At 34.7% G+C, this 18,863-nt stretch overlaps 1 protein-coding gene across 5 annotated transcripts in view; it reads right to left on the bottom strand.

Moving 5' to 3' along the window:
- The window catches only part of LOC149804684 (pecanex-like protein 1), a 160,589-nt gene that overhangs the window by 126,294 nt on the left and 15,432 nt on the right, over window positions 1–18,863 (bottom strand). For all 5 annotated transcript variants that reach the window (XM_089943005.1, XM_089943014.1, XM_089943031.1 and 2 more), the window contains one exon: window positions 12,725–12,970. In XM_089943005.1, coding sequence (XP_089799131.1) covers window positions 12,725–12,970 — 246 coding nt within the window. The remainder of the gene's footprint in view (window positions 1–12,724; window positions 12,971–18,863) is intronic.

Here is an 18,863-nt window from a genome sequence, read left to right as displayed (position 1 = left end):
GGTCTCTGTACAGTTTGTCAGAAGTAGTCAGGAGAACAAACAACACAGACCCTCATCTGCCAATGCATTATGCTACAGCAGATCTGGATCTTCTTGTCTGCAGTTTAACTTGACTAATAAGCAAGTATATATGGTACTTGTCTCAAGTCCAGTAATGAGTATTCATGTGAACAAAATTATTCCTAACATTATACATGTTTGTCTCACCAACCAACAATGGCAAGAGGTCAGCAGGATAAAAGGTGAGATGCCATATACAATTTTATGATTGTAACACAATTTATGAAATGTCTGTCTACCTGCTGGGGTAGACCAGCGAGTTTCTTCATAAATCTTACAAACAGATGCACATTTAGTAAGACCAGTCACACTTTTTCTTGCTTCTAACTTTAGTTTTTGTTTCTAGGTAAAAAGCCATCCCATACAATATCACTAGATTCCAGTAAAAGTCAGATGTAAAAAAAATATCCTTACATTTTTGTTAAATTTATATTTGAGTATTTTCAGTAATTTACCATATCTGAGGTCGAATGAAATATGTCATCAGTATGTTTGGTCCAGTTGCTAAACTATTTAAAGTTGGGTTAACATGTTTGCAGTAATCAACAAAGGATATAGGTTTTTTTTTTTTTTAAATTTTAGTTCAGGAAAAAAGGGCTCTAACTTACACAAGAATAACATTACATCAATTATTTTGTACTTTTTACACATATTTCTCTCCCTATTCCTTCAAGGTTACATGCCAACAAAAACAGCACATGGCTTGAAAATAAATTTTCTAAAATACAGTGAATTACAACCACCCATGATTTCGTTGCTCACACCTAACTAGTTTATGGTACCTATCTAACCTGCCATCATCATGTTTTTTTCTAAATGAGTTCTCTAGGTGTAATGACATCTAAATAAGTCAAATATGTGGCATCAAAACTAATTGATGTCAAACAGATCTAAGATCCAAATGTACAAATGTTAACATACTATCCACTGATGATGTAAGTGAAGTATTTGCAGCCATAGGAATCATATAAAGATATTGGGCCTGAATTCAGCTCCATGTGCCCAGATAATGCAAAATATAAAAGCATACATAATATCCTGATAATAAATCTGAGACCACTATATCAGTAAAAGTATTACCCATTAAATGAGACCACTAGATCAGTAAATGTATTACCCATTAAATAAGACCATTTTATCAGTAAAGGTATTACCCATTATATGAGACCACTACATCATTAAATGTATTACCAATTATATGAGACCACTAAATGTATTACCCATTATATGAGACCATTATATCAGTAAAAGTATTACCCATTAGATGAGACCACTAGATCAGTAAAAGTATTACCCATTAAATGAGACCACTATATCAGTAAATGTATTACCCATTAAATGAGACCATTATATCAGTAAAAGTATTACCCATTAGATGAGACCACTAGATCAGTAAATGTATTACCCATTATATGAGACCACTAGATCAGTAAAAGTATTACCCATTAGATGAGACCACTACATCAGTAAATGTATTACCCATCAGATGAGACCACTAGATCAGTAAATGTATTACCCATTATATGAGACCACTAGATCAGTAAAAGTATTACCCATTAGATGAGACCACTAGATCAGTAAAAGTATTACCCATTATATGAGACCACTAGATCAGTAAATGTATTACCCATCAGATGAGACCACCAGATCAGTAAATGTATTACCCATTATATGAGACCACTAGATCAGTAAAAGTATTATCCATTAGATGAGACCACTAGATCAGTAAAAGTATTACCCATTAGATAAGACCACTAGATCAGTAAAAGTATTACCCATTATATGAGACCACTACATCAGTAAATGTATTACCCATTAAATGAGACCATTATATCAGTAAAAGTATTACCCATTAGATGAGACCACTAGATCAGTAAAAGTATTACACATTAAATGAGACCACTACATCAGTAAATGTATTACCCATTAGATGAGACCACTAGATCAGTAAAAGTATTACCCATTATATGAGACCACTAGATCAGTAAATGTATTACCCATCAGATGAGACCACCAGATCAGTAAATGTATTACCCATTATATGAGACCACTAGATCAGTAAAAGTATTATCCATTAGATGAGACCACTAGATCAGTAAAAGTATTACCCATTAGATAAGACCACTAGATCAGTAAAAGTATTACCCATTATATGAGACCACTACATCAGTAAATGTATTACCCATTAAATGAGACCATTATATCAGTAAAAGTATTACCCATTATATGAGACCACTAGATCAGTAAAAGTATTACCCATTAGATGAGACCACTAGATCAGTAAAAGTATTACCCATTATATGAGACCACTAGATCAGTAAATGTATTACCCATCAGATGAGACCACCAGATCAGTAAATGTATTACCCATTATATGAGACCACTAGATCAGTAAAAGTATTATCCATTAGATGAGACCACTAGATCAGTAAAAGTATTACCCATTAGATAAGACCACTAGATCAGTAAAAGTATTACCCATTATATGAGACCACTACATCAGTAAATGTATTACCCATTAAATGAGACCATTATATCAGTAAAAGTATTACCCATTAGATGAGACCACTAGATCAGTAAAAGTATTACACATTAAATGAGACCACTACATCAGTAAATGTATTACCCATTAGATGAGACCACTAGATCAGTAAAAGTATTACCCATTAGATGAGACCACTAGATCAGTAAATGTATTACCCATCACCAGATCAGTAAATGTATTACCCATTATATGAGACCACTAGATCAGTAAAAGTATTATCCATTAGATGAGACCACTAGATCAGTAAAAGTATTACCCATTAGATAAGACCACTAGATCAGTAAAAGTATTACCCATTATATGAGACCACTACATCAGTAAATGTATTACCCATTAAATGAGACCATTATATCAGTAAAAGTATTACCCATTAGATGAGACCACTAGATCAGTAAAAGTATTACACATTAAATGAGACCACTACATCAGTAAATGTATTACCCATTAAATGAGACCACTAGATCAGTAAAAGTATTACCCATTAAATGAGACCACTAGATCAATAAATGTATTACCCATTATATGAGACCAGTAAGTGAATAAATATATTACCCATTATATAAGACCACTAGATCAGTAAATGTATTACCCATCAGATGAGACCACTAGATCAGTAAATGTATTACCCATTATATGAGACCACTAGATCAGTAAATGTATTACCCATCAGATGAGACCACTTGATCAGTAAATGTATTACCCATCTGATGAGACCACTAGATCAGTAAATGTATTACCCATCAGATGAGACCACTAGATCAGTAAATGTATTACCCATCAGATGAGACCACTAGATCAGTAAATGTATTACCAATTATATGAGACTACTAGATCAGTAAAAGTATTACACATTAAATGAGACCACTACATCAGTAAATGCATTACCCACTAAATGAGACCACTAGATCAGTAAAAGTATTACCCATTAAATGAGACCACTAGATCAATAAATGTATTACCCATTATATGAGACCACTAGATGAATAAATATATTACCCATTATATAAGACCACTAGATCAGTAAATGTATTACCCATCAGATGAGACCACTAGATCAGTAAATGTATTACCCATCAGATGAGACCACTAGATCAGTAAATGTATTACCCATTATATGAGACCACTAGATCAGTAAATGTATTACCCATCAGATGAGACCACTTGATCAGTAAATGTATTACCCATCAGATGAGACCACTACATCAGTAAATGTATTACCCATTATATGAGACCACTAGATCAGTAAATGTATTACCCATCAGATGAGACCACTAGATCAGTAAATGTATTACCCATTAAATGAGACTACTAGATCAGTAAAAGTATTACCCATTAGATGAGACCACTACATCAGTAAAAGTATTACCCATTAGATGAGACCGATACATCAGTAAATGTATTACCCATTAAATGAGACCACTAGATCAGTAAAAGTATTACCCATCAGATGAAACCACTAGATAAGCAAAGGTATTAACAATCAGAATAAAAAACAAAATCAGCAAAAGCATTGGTACCCATTATGAGAAACAAAACATGCAAAATAGAAGTACCCATTAGATGATACCACTACATCAGCAAAATTAGTACACAATAGATTAACTTTACCATATTATTAGCGCTGGCTTAGAGCAAAAGCAATTCAACACTTTAACATAGGCATTTCACAAGGTGAAATCAAGTCAATAATACTGTAACAACATCTTTACACACTGTAATAAGACTGAATCATTACATTTCAATTGTTTGTTAGAAGGTACAATTCTAGCTCTAGTGAGGGACATTTCAATGCATATCCTGTGTGAAATTATAGATAAAGCCATCACATAAAGAATGATTTAACATAAATGATGGACTTTACCTCATGCTTTAACTCAAAAGAGCACTTTAAAAAATGTAGTCTGCCACTGTCAAAAGTAGAATAATGGAGAGATGCAGAGTAAGAAGAACAAAATGAAGGAAAAAGACTGCATAGATAATGAAGACAATATTGTGTGACTATATTTGTGAAACACATTCACTTTAACAATCTAAAGTGACAACTGTACAGAATTCAATAAAGCTGCTAAAAATACTAAACAAGAAAAAAGCAATTCCTGGGTTGGAAATAAAATAAATAGATAAATAAATAAATAGTAATAATAATAATAATAAAACTATTTCTATGATATTAGTACTTGCATATTGTTACATTTGATTTAATTTATATTAGATTTCAGTCGTGTTTGATTTGATTTGATTGTTTGTGGGTTTTGGAGTCTTTTTATTTTCTTTACATGTCAATATAATGTAATTTTGTTTACCAGGAATTTGATATTTTCCAGAAAATTCAGTTTGACCTGAGTTTTCCTTAGATACCTAATAACAGAAACACATGTTTCTATTTTTGACTTAGTTTCTGGCCTTGATTGAGGGTCAAGTAAACAACTTTTTTCTAGGAGTAAAATGAGTGGTTCTTATCAAGGACATACAGGAGTTATGTGACTTTTACATGTAAACATGATCTCGTCATCCTCTATTTCGCAATTAGGCATTTCCAAAATTGCAAAATACTTAGTATTAATAGTGATGTTTAGAGAGAGAGATCTCAGAGTCTGGGGCTTTTAAACACTTGATGTCAGTGTCAAGTTAATTTCTTCTGTTGTGACCAGTATTTAAGTATTTAAATTTTGGAGTTTTGAGTTATATGTTAATTTTCTTTCAGATTATTTGGACTCTAAAAGATTAATTCGTTTCTCTGGAAATATTATTGTATTTATACAGAATTCTTGAACATAGACATTTGCTGAAAATTTTATTTGGATTTCCAAGACCAGAGGATAAATTATTGTGTTTGTATGAGGAACTGTAGACATAAACACAGTACAGGCTACAGCATACGTCATCACCTTCCATCTTGATTCTTTGTCGGGACTCAAACTTGGAATCCTTAGAACATTTCAATATTAGGACTTCAAAAATTTTATTCGTGGATTATTCTTGTATTATTTTTGGATCTAATTCTGGAAACCTTAAGTTCTCATATTTTTTTCATTTTTACAGTATTTTTCCAGGGAAATAAATTATTTGTTATATTTTTCAAAGCTTGTTGTTTTCACTATTTCTTGTGTTACTGTTTATTTCAGCCTATACACATAACATAAGATATGCTTGTATAATTCCAGTATAACATGCACAAGAAATGCTTTAATTGATTAGAGCCAGTATATTTGAGAGACGGAGAGAAATATCTGTTCAGGCCTTATCTAACAGTGTGTTGGCATGTTTTATAAAACTTGAAAGGCTTTTATGCCAGGATGCTCCGTGCCAAGTTTGGTTGACATTGGTCATTAAGTTTTTGTGAAGTAGCTGAAAATACCTACTGCTAAAAGATACTGGCCAGGTGAGATGATACACTACAACTGCTGTCTCATACCACATCGCAGGACAGTGCTTAGGAGGTCTTGTGGACTTAAGTGTGTTCTGAGTTCCCATGGAGAGGGAGGGTCATGCATGTGACCCCAAAAGACGTATAATCAGTTGAAATTAAGTTACCCTTTCATACAAACCTTAAGAAAGTTTAATCTGAACCAAATAAAATAGAATATCCTATTTCTAATACACTTACAAACAAAAAATAATTGGCAGACTCATTATTTTCCAATATCACCTCCATACAAATCAATGTACCCACACTCACATAATCACAACAAATTCAGCTTTAAAATCCAGTGGACTGGAATAATCTTAATTTGACACAGTTTGCTGTTTTCAATAGTTCAGTAGGGGGTTTGAAGGTAATGTAAGTGTTATTTGTGTTCAACTTTGCACTGATTAGAGACAGGATGATACTGCTTTTCAATCTTTCCAGGAGACCATGTTGAATTTTCTCAGTAAAGTAAAGATGATCTTGCTGTGAAGGAGTGTCAAACAATGGCTAGTGTTGCTATGTAAATGCATGTCATGCACTCCATAAAGATTAATGTCAACATGGCATATGTAAATATCTGCAAATAATAAAATGCCCCCTCCCTGATGCTGCATTTTACAATGAAGAACTCTGTCCAGTGTTCTGAAATTTAGCTGTGCCAGGCTGGCTTATCCATTCCTGAATCACAGCTGCATTTCAACATTTTACCTCAAAAAATGAAACACACTTGTACACTACTGTAACGTATTTTGTTTTTTTGTATATAAAGTAAAATCTGACTTTAAAATTTTTTGCTACTGATCACAAACATAACAATACTTTTAATAAAGATGGCTTAAATATTCTCATTCAAGGCAGAAATGTGTAATAACTTTTGTTCTTCAACACACATCTCTTTAACTAACTTCAAATCAACTCGGTAAATCCACTTTGCGTGTGTGTGTGTGTTTTGGATTTTCAATGTAGCTTTAAAAAATTTCATATTGCTAAAAGGTCTACAGTGTGGCAGTTTACAATATCTAGTACTGGGGCATCATGCCGCAAACATGTAATATGATGTCTCACCCAGTCACAGTTTCAGGACAACCAGTCCTAACACTAACCTCTTAATGCTGAGCTCCTAGCAAGGAAGCTGTTAGTACCATTTTTTAATAAGTCTTTGGTATGACTTGGCCAGGGTTCGATCCAATGACTTCCTGCATCCATGGCATCTCCACTTAGAGTACTTTACCTATGCAAATTAGCTTGATGACTTTCCAATTTATCATCCTAACTATTCTGTGCCAGTTAAGTAATCTGTGAAATGGTGGTTGTTTACCTCTGACTGCATTCTAACTGAGCTTACGATAATCAGCTGTATAAACTGCCCCAAGGATAGTTTTACATGGGCTATAAGCAGGAGTGCTTACTGTTTTCACAGAAAAATCGTGTTTTTTCAAAACACTGCTGTATTAGGAGAGGGGGATTGGGCAGGTATATTGCATAAGCAGTACCTAGCAAAAAGGTCATACCAGGCTTGTGGCCTAATGAGCAAGATGATGATGCAAAAAATGTCATAATTTTAAATAGGTGAATGTTCTGAATAATAAAACATAAGTAAAATAAAGAATGGAATAAAGAAAATGGTATCAGAAATAGTCAGAACTTTGCTAATGTAAATATACCCCCTCCTCTACTTCATCCCGAATCCTAGACCATAATGTCTATGAGTCTGTAGTCCAATTTAGAAAATAATCAACAATTATATGTCTTACCTGCATAAAAGATAGTCCTCCAGCAGCCACTCTAAACATTTTCATGCAGAAAATATATTCAGAAAAGCAATCCTGACAACAAAATGTTGGCCCCATTTCTAAGTATGGATTTTCTTTCACAATATGTTACACATATCTTTATTTTTTGTTAAATTGACTTCTAGTCAGCAATATACAGCCAGTACTGTGGTGACTTGCTGTTGAACCATATATATTGTGACCAGGCATGAAAGAAATAAAATATAAAAAAGATTATTTTCTCTTTGTTATTAAAGTGTAGGTACTATAGTGAGTGGATAAAACACCAGAGTTTAATTTTATCTTTTTGTTCAAACCAGTGTTCTTAAAAGCCTGGTTCATAAGCTATTAATCTATCCACCTCAAGAAGACAAATTTTACTGGGTGAAAGTGACAGGCTTTGAGTAACTTTGCAAGGCAGCCAGTAAAAGCATAATTAGTGCTTCTGTAATTATTTTGATTAGCCACTACAGCAGATGCCTCACATGAGAATCATGTTGTCCTCTCATCTAGTTCAAATACTCATTCACATGTGTAACACAAAGTTAGCCTGCCGAGGGTTACCTATCAAAATAAACAATGTATAGTCATTAATGTTCGAAGTTTATCAATACATATACATATTTATTCTACCTTCCAGCTGTACTGATCAGTAAAGGCCTTGTGTGTAGATTAGGGTGTAAAAATCTATGTGGTCAAGAATTAAATGCAAATAATGAACCAGACAGCTCTGGTGGACTAATGGTTAGAGTGTCCACCTCAGATGCAGGGGGTCATGGGTTTGATCCCTGGCCAAGTCATACCAAAGACTTACAAAATGTTACTAACAGCTGCCTCACTTGGTGCTCAGCAATAAGAGGTTAGTGTTAGTACTGGTCGGCCTGGTGTCAGGATAATGTGACTGGGTGGGGCAGCATGCTACATGTTTGCGGCATGATACCACAGTGCTAGACATCACTATAAACTGCCGCAATGCTGACATCATAGTGATATGACTGAAATTTTTTTAAAGCTACGTTAAAAATCCAAAAGACACACACACAAATAAAAAATCTATGTCAGTAAAGCATAAATTGTAGCTAACAAGACATTCTTTTGTTGTAATGGTGTAGAAGAGATCCATCTAACAATCAGGTTTCATAGTTTCAGGATTCAAGCAAAATTAGCACCAAATAAATGAACTTTTAACACAATAGTCACTGAAGCATGAAAGATTGGTCACTGAACTCTTTCTGCAGTAAGAGTATAAAACTTATAAGATGCAATGTCTCATCCAATATCATGATCCTAGGTAGGTAAGTATGCAAACAGCACATCAAAAACTATATTTAAAAAAACACAGCCAGCAAGGATTTGGTACTGACAAGGATTCACACCATCATCAACTTCATAATTCTAGCATGAAACATGCCTGAGAAATGAACACAAAATTAAAGCAAAGTCAGTGAAGTGTAAAATATGGAGCTTAATGATGTATTTCAGCAATGATGGAGTAGTGCTCACTCACCAAGATGTATCCTCTCACCAATTTTCATGATCGCAGATAGGATGCAAAAAACTTATGTGAACACCAGTTAAATGCAAGACATATTTATCTACTGTAACCCAGTAAAATATAAAATGTAGAGCACAGTGACCTTTTCTCTACAGGTGTGGTCAAAAAAAGTACAATCATCTAGTAACCTAGTTCAATGATTCTAGTATCAACAGATAAAACAAAATTAATCCAATGTAATTGATGCATGAAATATGAGCCACATTGACCTGTTTTTGTGCTGATGCATCCCCTGACCAAGTTACATGATTCAGTATGCATATTGTGTGACATGAACCTGTCTTGTCATGACCTAAATAAAAAAACATAATCTAAGACAAAAAAATTGAAAAATATGTCAGTGACCTCCTTCTGTTGTAATGTCTGGTAATAATACAGATACATACAATCACTCTAGTTTGATGACTCATGCATGAACATAGCTTTAGAAATACAGTTAAAGCACAAATTAAACCCAAGTCTGTGAAACATGAAATATGGATCACAGTGAATTACTTCTGTGATGAGGGTGTAGTACTCATCAAGATGCATCCAATCACCAAGTTCCATGATTCAAGGTATAACAGGAAGCTGTTATGACTATGGCCATAACCTAAGAAGCAGAAACAAAACCAACAAGTTTTGTCAAACTTAACAAAGAATTTAATTATCAAAGTTACAAATGAAAATGTGAGATGAACTTACAGTATTAATTTATGAAGTGAATCCAGAATAATTCTGATAAAGTTCTATGAAAGTCCTTAATGAATGAAAAGTTCTGTATAAATTTAAAAACTGAAAAGTAATGGTCCATCAAGAATCATGACGTCAAGATGGCATCGTCCAGAACTCCTCTGAATAATTCACAATAGCTCCAGAATAATATTATAGTCCAAAATATGAGCACATTATATTTCCACTCAACAGTCCAAATAAATGTTTTTCCTCCTGAATAATATCTAAGTACAACATAAAACAACATCTGCAGACTTACAACAGGAACACAAGAAATGGGGATGACTCCAAACTCTGAATTAATCTGACGACTCAGTTCTTCCCTCATATACACATTCTATTGCGACTATATTTCACAATATACCTGACAAAATGGATCTTTCTTCTCATATTGCCTCAAATGTGCCGATTCATGTGACCTTGCCCAACCAATGGGAAGTTACTGAATTTTTCTATAAACACTGAAACCCCATCAGCCGATGAGAAATTAATCCAAAGGTACCACTGTCTTATTATTAAGATTATTATTAATTATCAACATATGCATAAGCATCTACTTATACATCATATGTAATTTTATACTCTATAAAAATTCAGGTCACAATGCAAACTGTAACTAAAGACATTCAGTGCAATCTACAGCCAAGAATAAATATTACAAAACTTAAATAAAAACATGCACCAGGTGTTACAAAAAAATATAGATATACATAACAATGAATAAACGGTGCAAAACCCCATGTATTTCCTAGATAAATGTAATAAAATGTAAAATATAGGTCCTTGTGAGCTACCTTGTTTTAACAATGTGCAGGGTTCATGCCACAAATTTAAAATATGATTCCAACCCTTTGCCATATCTTTTCCAGACCAAAAAAAATAATTCCAAACCTCCCAAAGAGTTCCAAATTCATATACTAAATTGTCTCCCAAATGTAAAAGAGCATCCAGAGTTTCTAAGATGGATGTAATAATGAAAATGTTAGACTTTGTGAAGATTTTTTTATAGATATTTTTCATTCTTCCAGAAATTTTCAAGATTTTCAAGACCTGGAGAAGCAATTTTTAAATTTTAGACTTTTTCCAGAATTCCAGACACACGCAGGAACCTTAGGCATAGTACTAATAGAGAAGCATACAATCATCGAGTTTTATTTTTCTACCATGAACAGAACTCTAGAATAAATCTTAAAAGACAAAATTTAACCAAAGTCAGCAAAACATGAAATATCTGTGTCCTATTTCATGATAAAGGTGTAGTGCTCCTCAAGATAAACCCCATCACTAAGTTTCACAACTCCAGGGAAATAGTATGTACACAAGATGCAAAAAACCCAAGCTAACTGCAGTGAAAGTACTTTCATATGGCACATCAAGCACCTACTCTGTGTTTAATAGTCCTCTGTGTAGATACTTTAACTTTTTTACAGATACCACTTTTCTTCTTTGTCACAGTGACCTTTTACTTTGACATTTCAACCCCCAAAATGTAATGGTTCTACCTTGCCTCGAGTGCAAGCCATCAACAAAGTTGGTAACTAGATGGTGGAGAACTCAAGTTATTGTGCAGAAATAAAATCTGAAACAGACAGACGTACATCATATCTGAATACACTCCACCTTACCATGCAGATGATGTTATCATGTGAAAGTCACATGACAATCCACAGATGCTCCATTCAAAACACTAATTTCAAATGAGCAAAGTTAAATTTGTTTGGTTTTTTTATACTGATGGAGACCGCTCTGGTGGACTAGTGGTTAGAGTGTCCACCTTGGATGTGGGAGGTTGTGGGTTCAATCCCCAGCCAAGTCATACCAAAGACTTACAAAAATGGTACTAACAGCTGCCTCGCTTGGCACTCAGCATTAAGAGATGAGTGTTAGGAGTGGTCGGCCTGGTGTCAGGATAATCTGACTGGTGGGACATCATGCTACATGTCTGCGGCATGATGCTTTTCCATTGCTACACATCACTATAAACTGCCACAATGCAGAGATTGTAGCAATGTGACTGAAATTTATTTAAAGCTACATTAAAAATCCAAGTCACACACACACACACACACACACACACACACACACACTCATACTGATGAAACAGCCACTATATGCTGATGAAACCCAGTAATTAAAGATGGCAAAAGGAGGTAGGGTTGTGTTATTCCATGAGGTTTTACAAGTGTCAAACATCAGAAATTCATTTGAAATATGCTGGACAGATAAAAGAAAGGCCATTTCAATGAACCAACTCAAGTGCTGCAATAAATATAAATAAATGTCTATAAATGATATAGATAAATGCTTAATGAACAGATGAAATACAACCCCAAACCACACAACATACTAACACAGGTTTATCTTACAAAACCATAATAGTCATGAAAAAGAAGTGTGAGGTGTGTGTAAATTTTGTACCTATAGATTTTAGCTCCTAAATTTTTTTGACACCCTGTTTCCTACTAACAAGTTAACTGATTTTATACAGTGTTATGGAGACTATGATAATAAAGATGTTGATAAAACACAATCACATTTAGATTTTTTTTTAAAATTACTATGATCTGTTCCCTAAATACACAGCTAGTATACCACAGAACAAGTCTTTACCAACTGTGAATACCTAAAAGCCGGATGCATACAACAAAATTTCATTTTGACAATCTTACCATTTTTAGGTACTGAAGATTCTGGAAGTGGAGGAAGTGGTCGATTAAAATGTTTTGGAATGGCTCCTTGTTTTTTCATCTCTTCAAGCTCATCTGTACTGGGGCTGCTGGCAGAAGTGATGTTCTCACTGCCTGGCAATATGTGATATCTCGTTATATGCTCAGGTGTAGTGTCAATTGTGGTGCTGTCATCATTTGTCAGGGTACTGGAGGTGATGGAGTAGTGGCCCTCAAAGGAATTTGTGTCTAAGGGTACACACACAAAAAGAAGATGAATTCTGAACTAGACTGTTTGATCTTTTCTAAAATGTTTTCTGTGATACGATACAGTGCATTGTGGGAATCTGATAGGTGACTGCTTATGAATGCGATCAATCATGGGTTTTCATCCATGATAATTATTAAGTTAAATAAGACATGCAATGTCACAGTGATTACTATGTAGAATGTTGCTATTCAATTAATACAATAGATCAAGTAACTCTAAAAGGGTATGGCATCTCACATTTTATTTTATACATCCAACATAAAATCACCTGTTAACTGCCATGAAAGTGACTGGCATAAACTATCACTACTCAAATGGATTAGTGATGACTGGAGTTTTAATGAAGAATTGCAAAAATCACAAATCTCAAGTTAGTGGATTAGCTTTGATTCTGGGTCCCGTGATTTGCCAGTATGCATATTTCAAATGAACACGAACAAGTTTCATTGCGATTCACCAAAACTATGTAACTAGCTGTGTCCACAAGATACTGAATCTAGTGGACACAACTAGCCACATGGTTTCACTAGTTACATCACAACTTCAGTCTCCATATAAAAAGAGAAATACTTCTAACAAAAATTGCAGGAGCACAATGATTTATCAATATGCACATCTTCTGATGATGGCCATAATTCTTCCCATGTCAACAAGGTTCACTGTGATCCAGTGAAACTGTGTGACTAGTTGTGTCCACAAGATTCAGTCATGCATCACAACTTCAGCCTCCATGTAAAAAACAGAAATACTTCTAATAAAAAATGCAGGAGCATAATAATGATTAATCAATCTTCAGACGATGGCCATAATTCTTCCCATGTTTCATGATGATCCACTGAAATGAACAACTTTACCTTTCATTATTGTGTTCATTTCCAAGTGTAGCCGAATAAGCAGTGCATGTGACCTCAAAATCAAGACATGTTGAGAGTTAGACAAAATAATGTCTGCAAATTTGGATAATTATTTTGGGGCAAATTGTTGAAGATTGTAATGAGATTCAACAGAGTGCTAAAAGTTGCTAGAACTGATATTTCACATGGAACACTATGTGTGATACTTCAGGGCTCATATTTAACACAAATTTCTTTGTAGCCAGAAGGACTAGTATATTGAGAAATTTACTAGTCCTGTCAAATCTTTACTAGTCCTGTCCACAAAACAATGTCACACAGCTTTCATGTACGTTTACTGATTCAATTTTAAAGTTCGAAAAACCCCAACAAAACTGAATGTTTTCTGTGTGTTTATTTTTGCGAACTGCATACACCAGTTACACCACATAACGCTCCTTTCCTCATCACAATTCAGCCATTCCCTGTCTTTTGTCCATTTCTTCTGAAACTTTCTATTACGCTTTTCCCTATCATAAGAATTAGTTCTCATCATTCTCATTAAACTTTTGCTTTTCTTTTCTGGTGGCTGAACACCTTCTATCAAATTCCACATTTTGCCTGTCTTATAAGGAGGGAATTGTGCCTTGTTTTGAAATACGAGATGTTATAGTATAGCTGACATGAATTATTTAAAGCAAGAAAAGGAATGGAACAGTGTCCTTTATATAAGAAAGTCAGAGCAAGAAACACGTTTCAAAACATGTGTCTTTGCCCCCTCCCACAATTAAATGGACTCTCCCTAACAAAGACTTAACTTCAGCGAATGTTCTGCATGATCAAAGCAGTGGCTATTGTAAACACTGTTATAAAATATTAGTATCAGAAGATAGTGTTAGTTTCAGCTTGGAAAAGGTGTGTTCCCATCAAACGAAGCCATCTGACACTTGGCGCGTTGTATTTAACAGATTCAATTACGGCATCATTAAGTCGTAAGTTTGGTAAATGTTCCTAATTAATCGAACCTCAATGTATTATTGAAATTAATAATAAGGTGGAAAATTTTCAAATCTTAGTTGCCCATGCTCAGAGATTTTAATTCCCAACAAATGTACGGCATTCTGCTTGGATATCTCCACGTATATTCAATTATTTGTTCATTTTTGTTAAGGGTAAAATATAAAAACTATTCTTATCATCATAGAAAAAGTAGTTGTATGGAAAGGATGTGTCAATAACGTAATCGTAATAAATTGATCTTATTCTTATAATTATTTCGATGGAAATGTAAAATATATAGTTTCCTGTTTGTGACTGTTGGAGCGTTTAGGTAGTGAGCAAAAAAAAAAAGAACCTTAAACAAACAAACGTGCAAACTAATTTCTTTGAATAGTTTTTGCTGTGTTCTATTGTGTGGTATACCGCTTTGAAGTTTGTTACTGTGGTTGTGTGAATAAATTGTGACACCACATCATTTTTTCATTTAATTCATTATCAGATTAATTAGGATCAATTACCAAACTTCCGTTGTTAATGTTGGGACCATAATTTGCGCTGTTAAGTGAAATGCACAAAATCTGATGGATTCTTGTTATGGAAACGCACCTTACCAAGGCAGAAATTGACTTCATCTTCTCATGCTAATATTTTTGACTGTGTTTACAATGGCCACTGCTTTGATTCTACAGAACATCTGCTAAGTCAAGTCTTTATTAGGGAAAGGCATAAACAAACGCTGACTATTGATAACCGAAACTTTCTAGCCCATCAGAATATTAACATTATGAAAGTTACTAGTCCGACGGGATATCTGCTAGCCTTGGGCTAGTGGACTACCGCTAATTTTGAGCCCTGTGCTTAGCTTAGTGCATGGAGTATGACGTTTCCTTGGCCTGACATAATTCACTCTCACTTTGATGGACAAACAATTGTTATATGTCAGTGGTGTAAAGAAGCACAGGGGTTTGATACAAAGAAAATTTGGAGTCTAACCTGTAACAATATAGCACAAGGGAAGACACGAGTCCACATGCCTCAGTAGTTCCAACCCTGCTAGTTTATCCTAATTGTGTCTGCTAATTTCCAACTTCAACCAGTCATAATCAAGAATAGTTCAATTTTCAAAACAGCTCAACACACTTCATTCGGTTTGTGACATAGTGGAGAAAAGGCAACAACTGTTCGCCGAGTTTGACATCTGCACAAGAATGGTCTGGCAGTGCCATTTGCATTTGGATAGTCTTGGATTTCACCATTTACCGAAAGGTAAGATCCGAACAATCTCCTAGTTTTAAAATATTAGCATGACCTCTGGTTATGTTGTTGTTGTTGTTGTTGTTGTTGTTGTAGGGTTTAACGCCATTTTTCAGCACACGATAGGCTATATATGGCGGCCAGTATTAATGGTGGAGGAACAAACTGAGAAAACCCCGGAAAGAACCACCGACCCACGAGAAGCTACTGGCAAGCTTTCTCACATATCCACATTGGCTGAATCTGAGACTTGAACCCACGCAGACAGAGGTGAGATGGCAGTGATCCGTAACGGAGAGCGCGTTAGACCACTCGGCCACTCGGGGCCTTCTCTGGTTATGTATCAGTTAATATGGAAGATGGTGATAAAAAGCAACAACAGAGATTTTGAAAAGAAATTTAATTAAAAATGCTTTCCTGGAATGATTATTGGTTGACAGAACAGGGGTTACTGAATTGTTGTGCTATGCAGCTTTTATTTTCTGATTATCACATTGGAAAAGTCCATATTTTTCACACAACATGGTTGTACCAAAGGTATAAATCTCTTGAACAACCACTATAAAATTCTAATATTTACAGGAGTCAAGCTAGACTTGAATTTTAGGATGAATTGACTTCTCATTTTGGACAAAACAGGAAGAAGTGAAAGCTTAACAGGAAGAAGTGTGTGTGTGTGTGTGCGCGTGCATTGTTTTCATTCTCTTATTTTAATTATGCCCTCTATTTTCCCAGTATGAATTTTTGCATTTAACATTGGTTTTAAGCAATAATTTCTTTACAAGTAGAAAATCTTTTGTGTTGTTTGTATATTATAAACACATTTGGTATGTGTTTACAAAATATCATATTCGTATAACTCAGAAAGAAAACAACAGAAGTAATACACTGTAATAAATTTCACTGAGTAAATAGATTACAGTACTGTAATTGCATGTAAGTAAAAATGCTTAATCAACTATCAAATGGGACTTGAAAAGATTTCTAAACTTGTTTGAAACACCTGTACTATGTACATGAAAGCAAATGCACGTCTTTCAGATCATATTATTCACCCTAATCTTTGTTGCCAATAAAACATTACCATAACTGACCATAGATAACACACTGAAGAATTAAAGTTGGTATAGGAATGAACTAAGCCCTTCTTTCAAACCAAATTGACACAGCCAACATGCAAGTGTATCTATTTTTAGAAAGTGGTTTTCTTAAAGTAATCACTGACTTTACAGATACAACAGTTCATTGATAGGTTTGATATATTTGTCTACAAACTTTTAGAAACATTAAGCAATTAAAAGCTAAATCTTCAATAACATATTGTGTAGACTCGGCTTTCTATGAATTGTATATTTTCCTGAACATACTGGCCCATTGGTTTACAAAAATAGACAATCTAATAATGTGGTACTTCCCAGACACGATGTCTACCCATATTTCCCCATGACAGGTCAACTTACAGTTCCAAACTGATTTTGTAATGAAATAATGTACACAGGCAGTTAAAATATTCATTTTACCAACTGTATTCTCAAAAAAAAATTTGCTATTTACGTACTATTGTTTAAGTTTTGAAACAAAAGTTTGTATGTTTATCATCAAAGGATAACTCCATGAAATCAAGCAGTGATAGTTGTTAACTTACTCAAGAAAAAGTTAATAGTCAACCAGCTATCAAAACATGGTATCAAAGCACATGACTATGAATGTGCAAGAATTTGTTTGTCAGTGCAATTGACATCAACACCAGCTATCTGATGGCTCGAAGCCTATATTTCACCTTGAGCTACAACTTAACACTGGAACAAACCTGGCTAAGGCGAGGGAGCATCTCAAAAAGTGCAATCACTCAACGTACCTCTAAAAAATCACAGGACAAAGTCGTTATCACTTTCATAGCAGAAAAAAGCAAAGTTTACATTTGTAAGGTAACTTATTTGCTCACTTTGCCTGGTAGCATGACCCCAGATTTATAAATACAGATTCATTTACTTTTTTCCACAACAAATTTGACTTATGATCTAAATAGTTAAGCCCTGACAGCTATTATTTAATATGGCAGAAGAATCAAGCAAAGTCATCTTTGGGGCTAGTAAACTTTAATAAGATTGAGTCTACCAATGCAGAACAGTTGTGGGAACGTCCTTTGAACATAATGTTCAGTTCAGGCAAAGACTTAGCACATTTCACTTGGTGTTTGCTCAGGCAATGACATACACATCCCACTTGGTGTTTACTCAGGCAAGGATAAGCACAAGCCATTTAGGGTTTACTCAGGCAAGGACATGCACATGCCACTTGGTGTTTTCTCAGGCAAGGACAGGCACATGCCACTTGGTGTTTTCTCAGGCAAGGACAGGCACATGCCACTTAGTATTTACTCAGGCAAGGACAGGCACATGCCACTTAGTATTTACTCAGGCAAGGACAGGCACATGCCACTTAGTATTTACTCAGGCAAGGACAGGCACATGCCACTTAGTATTTACTCAGGCAAGGACATGCACATGCCACTTGTTTACTCATAGCACAATGTAAGAAGCAATCAACACAGCAAGTGATTTTAAATAAAAAGCAGCCAATTTAACTAACAAGTCATGTGAAAAATGATATAGTGTTTATGAAGATGCTGATTTTGCAGAGGCAAATGGCCACACTAAAAGGGTACACTGGTGCAAAATGGAGGCAGAGGGACAGGCCTTTTGAGTGGGGGAGGGCATTACAGCACACCCTTCTATTTCTGCAGCTGTAGAACACAAACTGCAAAGATGTGTAGCTTATTTTG

Source organism: Sinohyriopsis cumingii, chromosome 2 (assembly GCF_028554795.1).
Source record: "Sinohyriopsis cumingii isolate HCF-2022 chromosome 2, ASM2855479v2, whole genome shotgun sequence".
Lineage (NCBI taxonomy): Eukaryota > Metazoa > Mollusca > Bivalvia > Unionida > Unionidae > Sinohyriopsis > Sinohyriopsis cumingii.
This window is presented reverse-complemented; position numbering and strand designations above follow the sequence as displayed.